The sequence below is a fragment of the Triticum aestivum genome, chromosome 6B (genome assembly GCF_018294505.1).
Source record: "Triticum aestivum cultivar Chinese Spring chromosome 6B, IWGSC CS RefSeq v2.1, whole genome shotgun sequence".
Lineage (NCBI taxonomy): Eukaryota > Viridiplantae > Streptophyta > Magnoliopsida > Poales > Poaceae > Triticum > Triticum aestivum.
This window is the reverse complement of record NC_057810.1, coordinates 694934358-694942138: the sequence shown is the minus strand read 5'-3', so window position 1 is coordinate 694942138 and position 7781 is coordinate 694934358. Positions and strand designations below refer to the sequence as shown.

Here is a 7781-nt window from a genome sequence, read left to right as displayed (position 1 = left end):
GATTCATATTCATAGACATACAATCTTCTGGATTTAACCCCGACGCAAGGCGCCTGCATTTGCATGACTGACATCTGCAGATTCACACACTTTACCGGGGAGGCACTCGGAGAGCGGCCACCGCCAAAGCCTCCTCCCTCTTCCTCTGTTTGCGGCGCCGAGCCGCTATGTTGACCTTGCGAGCGGCCACCACCGATGGGTCCTTCGCCTTTGGAAACATATTCGTCGCCTCCTCCTCTGGCTCCATCGCGACGATGGACGGCGAAACGGGTGGGGACTGGGATGGGTGGCGGCGGCGATCGGAGTGAAGACAACATGGAAAGGGTGGCTTTCACACGGAAAAAGTGTGGAATTGTCCAAACATGTGGGCTCCGCATCGGTTTGGGGTAGGTTTGGGGTGTCGAGCGCCTACGTGGCGGTTGTCCTGACTCCCACAACTTCCCCCAACTTTGCTTCCCGTTTCCGGGAATTCGGACGTGCAGACCGGTCCGTGGACGTTTGATGCATGGTATTGGAGGGCACAAAGTGTCCGAACAGTGTAGTTCATACGTTTACGGATGGTTTGAGAATATTCATTTGAGCCCAGGCTCATCTGCTCCCGAGTATGAACAGTAAATTAAAAAAACTAGAAAATTTTGGAAAAAACTGTATTTTTTTGTCAACCAAGACACTCAAATACGTTATGTCCGGGCAAATTTACTTGTATTGGGACATCTAAGGAGCCCGTGGCAAAAATAAATAAATAAACAAAATCGGTCCAAACAATGCCTGAACAATGAACTTTCTCACAAACCCCCATTTTTTTCTGCCGAGACCTACTCAAAGGTCCATACACCACCGAATTTGACACCGACATCACGCACTCGATCATGTTCCATGCCAAAAAAATTGATATTTTTTTGAATTGACTGTTAATTCTTGGGAGAAGATGAGCTCAGGAGCCGAATCGCTGCGTAGAGATGCCCTAGTAACTTAGGTGATAGCACCATGTTCTTTATCTTCATCTTTACTTGCAGAATTAAACTCTGTGAACATTCAAGTGCCATTGTAGAACTTGATGACATTTGCGAGAGAGCTCATGCGCTTGCACTGAAAACTTAATCATGCTTGCACCATGCTGCTTACAGGAGAACATTAGTAATTAATTGTCGGTATTATTGACTGCGGGTACTGGTATTTACATTCAGTTACATATGTCGTTACGGTTGTAACCCGTACAATACACATCGCTGGTGCATATTTTGGTATGCCGCACAGGCTTCAAGAAGCCAAGGCACTAGTATTGTAGACAAGAAGAGCACCACCCAACAGAATTCCAGAAAGAGTGACTGCCCAGAGAAACAGCCCTGTCTTTCCTGTATAAGTCACCAGGAAACTAAAATGTCAAATTTACTGAATTTGGGATACAGTAAACATTTTATGATACGTTTAAAGAAACGTCGTGCAGTGTAAACTTATTTGTTTCGAGATGCCAGTCGGTCTGCGCGTACCTCCAACATAAACGTCACCACTTGGAGACCATTCTTCTGGTGTATATATCGGGCTGCAACGTAGTAAGAACCGAATAAGATGTCATGAGAGCTGAACTCCATGCATCATCTCTGAATTATGTAGACATTTGTTTTTACTGACAGAAACTGTGGGTTTGGGTTCGCGTGTTTTTACCTGTACCCATCAACGTTTGCTCCATACTTGTCGGCAAACTGGTAAACACCCTTCCCCTGGTAAAATTGGAGAATTATTAAGCGATGCACAACAGTGAAAATTTCATCAACTATCAATGATAGTACAAATGATAACATCAGAAGTAACAAAAAGTACACCCAGGTCCATAGACTGACCTTGGCCGCCCTTCCGGACGCATCGACGCCTTCCTTGAACACCACTCCACCACCAGGCCCTACAAGTTGACACACATAAGTTCATGCGAAGGTAAAATTTATGCTTGTAGCTCTCAACTCTGAACATTACGGCATGTATATACCCACCGTAGGGTTGGGCAGTCTGGACCTTCTTCGCCTTCTTGCTGGCTACTATGAGCAGCGATGGCCTCGCCGATGGTCGCACACCCCGGAGCTTCGCTCGTCCTAACAGTGGAGAGGGAGATGGTTTCAGCAGAACCAAAGACGCCATGACAGAGGCAGACATGTTTGTGCTCACTCACTAGGCTCACTCTCTTTCAGTTCAATTCGGTTTCTCTCACGGCTAATGCATGGGTTTAAATACATGGAGGCTGGGGAGTGGCAGACAGTGATCGTCTGTTTTCAGGTTGGAAGGTTGCTATAATGGCGTGTCATGGGTCCATGATCACGTGAACAGCCCTTGTCTCTTGCTCGGCTGATCAGAAACGCCGCACTTATGCAATCTGGAACGGATAAGTACCGAGGGTTTCACCTTCCTTTTTATTTTTTCCATGGTTGAGAAATTTCATCAGGTGTCCCTCACGGACAGGTCGATTTTGGGAGTTTCGCTGCAGATGATCTTATCTTTAACAGTAACATCAGAATATGACAATGCTTTTTCATTATTAGTAAGGAAAGAAGATGGCAATGCTATTTGTACGCAAAGTGCTTTGTAAAAGAAAATTAGGGAGCCTCAGTTGGACATGCGACTGAAATTTTTTAACCGGCCAGTCACTTTTTTATTTCTTTGCATAAACAAAAATATAAACTAAAAAATGCAAAAATATAGCAAAAACAGATTTTGTTTTACATAGGATGAATTAAGGGCATTGATATTATTACCTAAAAGAGGAAAAAATAAAAAAAAGAAATTAAAACAAACAACGACAAAAAATTGCACAGAAATTAGTGTTTCAGAATATAAAAAGAATGAGACTATAATAGTGTAATTCTCAGCAATAGTGTGATTTGCACACCTCTTGCATAAAACATTTGAGGAGCTCGTAGAAAAAAAAAACAGGTCTTCAAATGTCTTATCACAAGGAAAAAATTGCACACACCTAGCGCACCCGAGTATCTTGCATGCTAAAAAAAATCAGATTTTTTGAAGTTTTTGTTTCATTTTTCTTGACTTTATTGTTCATAGGAAGTACATCATTTTGTCAGATAGATGGTTACTCACCGTTGCGGAGGTACACCGGATCAGCCCAAGCCCATCATTGTCGCCAGTCACATGGATGTCGACCAATGGCGGTGAGGGAGATCATGTGAAGAAGACCATTGCGAGCTGAGGAAAATTGGCAACTGCCAGCGTCCATGACACGCGGCTATTCAGATTTTTTCACACCATGTAAGCCTCACTTGCAAAATCATTTTTCGTTTTTGCTCTTCGACTAGCTCGTGAAAGTCACATGGATTTCGTGATGTGAGGGAGACAAATATGAATACTAACACAAAGAGGAATGACTCATTGATGTCATCACCATGTTCAAATCTTACAAAATACTGTAGCAAGGAGGGAGACGAAGATGGTGTCCGCGCACACGACCTAGGGCCAGTGCCCATTGATGGTGGCGGTGCCTCCTTGTGTTCCTCTTGCGTGGGTGTTGTGGTGTTGGTGTTGGAGATGAAGCTCTTGAGGGAGAGCCATCCCTCTAGATGAGAGGGTGCAACCTTCCTACAACTGTGTGGATTTGTGGATGGATTGGATGGATGATCGTCGATGCCTAGGGTTGAAGGTGTCTAAATAGCCGGTCTGCTCATGCATCCTCCATGGATATGCATGCTTCCCCCCTTTGATCCAAGGGCTCTAGGCGAGCCCCATTCTCTCGCAATACCTCCCCTAAGGTCCAAGGACCCCTTAGGAACAAACAAGGTTGAAATTGATGAGAATCACATATCCTCGTTGCAGAATCACCTAGTACGGGCACTGGTGCGAGTGTGGATACTCGTACTGTGCGGATATCCGGACGCCAACAAATCACCCTTATGTTTGGTTCCAGATTGTGGGATTTGAACATTCGAACCGGTTCAGATAAATTTGATGGCCAGCGTTGGATGACAAAAAATATCCGAAATGTCAAATCCAATGATTTAGGAGGTGATTTGATGAACCGCCTTAGAGTTGCCTAAGGTTTCAGTTCGCTAAAGCCAGGCAAACGCCTTTTCAATAAAAGAAAAAATAACACGGCAGATAGTTTGTGCAGCAACGAAATTTCGGTTTACGTAAAACATGTAATACGCTTTCCGGCTTGAGTCACAGCTCCCATACTCCACTGCCCCCCTGCCCGAGTCCGGCCTACAGTGAGGAGACCGGAGCCAGAGAGGGGCGGGCGAGCGCGAGAGCGAGTGGGCGGCGGCGGGCGGTGGATGGCGATGGCGGGCGGCGGGGGACTGAACCGGTCATCGTCGCGGGGGCAGCTGCCGCCGCAGGAGCTGCTCGACGATCTCTGCAGGTGCGTAGCCCTAACCCATCCCCCGATCCCCATCTCCGCAACTCCATCAGACCCAACCCGAATCCAATCCAATCCAATCTCGTGCCGCAGCCGGTTCGTGCTGAACGTGCCCAAGGAGGACCTGGAGTCGTTCGAGCGGATTCTGTTCCTGCTGGAGCAGGCGCACTGGTTCTACGAGGACAACTCCGTGGAGCACAACCCCTCCCTCAAGTCCCTCTCCTTCAAGGACTTCACCTCCCTCAGTAAGATAAAGATCGCTCCTTTCCCCTTTAAATCTGCTCCTGTCTCGTCACGGCCCGGGACTCCGAGCCCCGTCGAGGACGATGGTTCTTGGCGGATTCGTCGCTGACTCCGACATTGTCGCCGTCGCGGTCGCCGTCGTCCTTGTGTGCGCAGTGTTCAACAGCTGCGCCGCCCTCAGGCCCTACCGCGCGCACCTCGACGACATCTACAAGGACTTCACCCACTACAAGTTCCGCGTCCCCGTCTCCGGCGCCATCATCCTCGATGACAATTATGACAGGGTAATTTTGTTGAATAGCCCTCAATTTCCTCTGGAATTTTGTTGAATCTCAAGGTTTGCTGACCTCTCCCTTTTTCTCTGCAGTGCTTACTTGTGAAAGGATGGAAGTCTAGTGCAAGCTGGAGTTTTCCCCGTGGAAAGAGGAGCAAAGATGAAGAGGATCATACTTGTGCAGTTAGAGAAGTAAGTTTCTGGGCTTGATCCGCGTTGTGCTTTACAGTTTCCATCAGACATATTGCACTTGTAGTGAAGCAATAATGCTTGTAGATATTGCCGGACTGTTATTTTCTGGTCTGCTGAACATGGAGGTTCTTTGTTTTTACAGATTAGTTTCCTAACAATTCAAATTTCAAATCTCTAGATATTCTATGCACGCCAAAACATTGCGTTCTTGAGTTAATGTCTGGATCTGTTCTCTACATATGGGTGTCTTCTTACACCAACAATGGACCACATCAGTGTTCCTTTTGGCAATGTGTCACTGTCACAATGTCAAAGATAACAAGTGAATCTCCAATTTGTAGCATATTTACAGAACCAAGTCTCATGTTTCAGCTATTATTCCGTTCTTAGATGTGTTCTTTGCTAGGTGGGACCATCAAGCTCTCTAGTCGTCTGTACTATTTTTCTTGACCGAGAATGAGGCAATTTAGCACCAATTAGCTATATTTATACCCATTAGTTCTCTGCATAAATTACATGAAGATCTGAACTTTATCATATTTTTTCTTTTGTCCAATTACAAGCTCGTCCTGTCCATGTTTTACTCTTCCCTGCTTTTCATTACATAACCAATTTTACCTAAGCGACATTTATTTGCATAACTATGCAGGTTCTGGAGGAGACTGGGTGTGATGTTTCTAAGCTTTTGAAAATGGATGACCACATTGAAGTTTCAATTGGACAACAAAGAGTTCGACTCTATATTATTACGGGTGTTAAGGAAGATACTGTTTTCGCACCTCAAACTAAGAAAGAGATCAGTGTATGCAAATTCTCAAATCTTTCCTCATCTTTCTATTCGGTAAAACAATTTTTTCCGCACCTATCAACATCATGTTATGAATATATGGTATGGTGTTGGTATGCATGTCATGGTTCCTTAATCGGTAGTCTTCAATTGTATTTACTACTGTATGTAATAGTTTCTCCTTTCTGAATAACATATTGTAATTGAATGGTCCTGATGTTTTGCAACAGTGCATCCCGGCTGAGAAGTGGCACTATGTAGATATTTGTTACTATTTTTGTAACGCTGACACATGCCCAGACTCTTTGCAATTTCACACATGTTTTTTTAATCAGCACATTGCATCCCCACATGTTCTTATTTCCTTGGTTTGAACATTGCCACATGACCAAACTGCTTGCAAATTTTTATTATCCCGTATGCTATCTTAGGTATAGCATTGTGTTAGTAATTTTTGTGTTTGCTCGAGCTTCAAAGCTATTGTCTTTGCATTGTTTGGTTTTTATTTACTATTCTCTTCTTCTTTAAACCTTTTTTTGGTAAATCAGTGAAATTGCCACTGCTAACCTTTTCTCTCTGTGAATATGGCAGGAGATCTCATGGCACAGAATTGATGATCTTCTACCTGCTAGTGATGATGCAATATCTCGTGGAGTGAATGGGATGAAGCTTTATATGGTTGCACCATTTTTGACGTCAGTACTTCTTTACACTATTTTTTGTGTCTTCCTTTGTGCAGAAGTTGTTATATGCATTGCTCCCATTGTTGCTGTTAAACTCTTAGCATGTTCGATTGGTTCTGCTTCTTAAATGTATTTTGTTGGTTCCACATTATTTGGCGCCTTACGGTTTTGCTTGTCCCAGGGGTCTAAAATCATGGATAGGCACACATCGGTCCCAAGTATATCAGAAGTCAGATACATCTGCTAGAGGTTTCTTCTGCTCCCTCTTATGCCCATTGTGGTCATTGGCCTAGATAAAGACATTCCTGAGTACCCACGAATTAATTCTGTATTAACTGTTTTGCTTCAAATTTACCAAGCCCTGTTCTCTAAAGTCTAAAGTCAATCCACAGATGTCTTTCCAAAGTGAACCAAAGCTAATACACAAGTATAACATATTCGAGGGCAATACTATATTCATGAGTAACTTTTGGCGCTTGATATATACCCATGTTGAACCTGTTGTGACATGTACTGCTTTCTTACATGGTTGTGAACCCTGAGGTGACATCTACGGTAACATCACTCCACAGGTACTGTGTGGAAAGCGAAGAATCCCTCGGGTGTCTTTGTGCCTGTGGAGAACCCTGTTATTACTAGAGCAGGGTCTGACGCGCAGAACCCTGTTATTACTAGAGCAGGGCCTGGCACGCAGAACCCTGTTATTACTAGAGCAGGATCTGGCACGCAGCACGTCGACAACCGCCCTGGCAAAAGCTTCAGAAGCTTCAGATTCGATACGGCCAGTATCCTGCAGTCCATGGAAGCTTCCTTTCTGCGTACCTAAGATCCTGACAGACCATCAACTCCTGTACCCCTGGAATGCCGTCGTCCCTCATTGTTAACTGGAATCCTTGACGCCACGGCATTTCGTCTTCCCCATGTCCTCTTCTTTTGGTATCTGTAATCTAGAACGCAACAATTGTCGCATCTTTCTTGAGTTGTTATTATGTCATGTCTTTCATACACTTAAATTCTTGCTTTTGCTTTAGGGGATTATATGCGATGTCTGAAATTATTTGCATGTTACACTGGTTAGTGCAGGAAGAATTCTTGTGCGCTATGGCCCTCTTTATTAGCATTGGGTCGTAAATTAACCAGCTTTCTAATCGGTCGGACGCTGAATAAGACAATCCTTTTTGGCTCTCTTGTGCCACACTCCTGGTAACAAACATAGGAATACATATAAGTGAAGTGCAGGAACGGCAT

General features: G+C 44.5%; 2 protein-coding genes across 3 annotated transcripts; one reads left to right on the top strand and one right to left on the bottom strand.

Moving 5' to 3' along the window:
- Positions 1 to 1134: 1134 nt before the first annotated feature.
- Positions 1135 to 2242, bottom strand: LOC123139414 (photosystem II 10 kDa polypeptide, chloroplastic). 2 transcript variants are annotated; one of them, XM_044559222.1, is made up of 5 exons: positions 1989 to 2241; positions 1842 to 1900; positions 1666 to 1721; positions 1491 to 1543; positions 1135 to 1355 (listed from the first exon to the last, which is right to left on the bottom strand). In XM_044559222.1, the coding sequence occupies exons 1-5, from the start codon at positions 2146 to 2148 to the stop codon at positions 1261 to 1263; spliced, it is 423 nt and encodes a 140-aa protein (XP_044415157.1). In that variant the 5' UTR covers positions 2149 to 2241; the 3' UTR covers positions 1135 to 1260. The 2 variants fall into 2 exon arrangements, with proteins under 2 accessions (XP_044415157.1, XP_044415156.1); XM_044559221.1 differs by having other exon boundaries at positions 1666 to 1900; positions 1989 to 2242.
- Positions 2243 to 4110: 1868 nt separating this feature from the next.
- LOC123139413 (mRNA-decapping enzyme subunit 2) lies at positions 4111 to 7546 on the top strand. The gene is made up of 8 exons (XM_044559220.1): positions 4111 to 4357; positions 4448 to 4599; positions 4754 to 4881; positions 4965 to 5063; positions 5713 to 5865; positions 6442 to 6545; positions 6715 to 6782; positions 7106 to 7546. Exons 1-8 carry the CDS (start codon positions 4272 to 4274, stop codon positions 7357 to 7359), a joined length of 1044 nt encoding a protein of 347 aa, XP_044415155.1. The 5' UTR covers positions 4111 to 4271; the 3' UTR covers positions 7360 to 7546.
- Positions 7547 to 7781: the final 235 nt, after the last annotated feature.

Coding starts and splice junctions, on each gene's coding strand:
- LOC123139414 (XM_044559221.1), bottom strand. CDS start 2,148: ATGTCTGCCTCTGTCATGGCGTCTTTGGTTCTGCTGAAACCATCTCCC. Junction 1,901..1,988: donor CCAGACTGCCCAACCCTACG/GTGGGTATATAC, acceptor GTCAACTTGTAG/GGCCTGGTGGTGGAGTGGTG. Junction 1,544..1,665: donor GCAAACGTTGATGGGTACAG/GTAAAAACACGC, acceptor ACTACGTTGCAG/CCCGATATATACACCAGAAG.
- LOC123139413 (XM_044559220.1), top strand. CDS start 4,272: ATGGCGATGGCGGGCGGCGGGGGACTGAACCGGTCATCGTCGCGGGGG. Junction 4,600..4,753: donor CAAGGACTTCACCTCCCTCA/GTAAGATAAAGA, acceptor TTGTGTGCGCAG/TGTTCAACAGCTGCGCCGCC. Junction 6,783..7,105: donor GTCAGATACATCTGCTAGAG/GTTTCTTCTGCT, acceptor ATCACTCCACAG/GTACTGTGTGGAAAGCGAAG.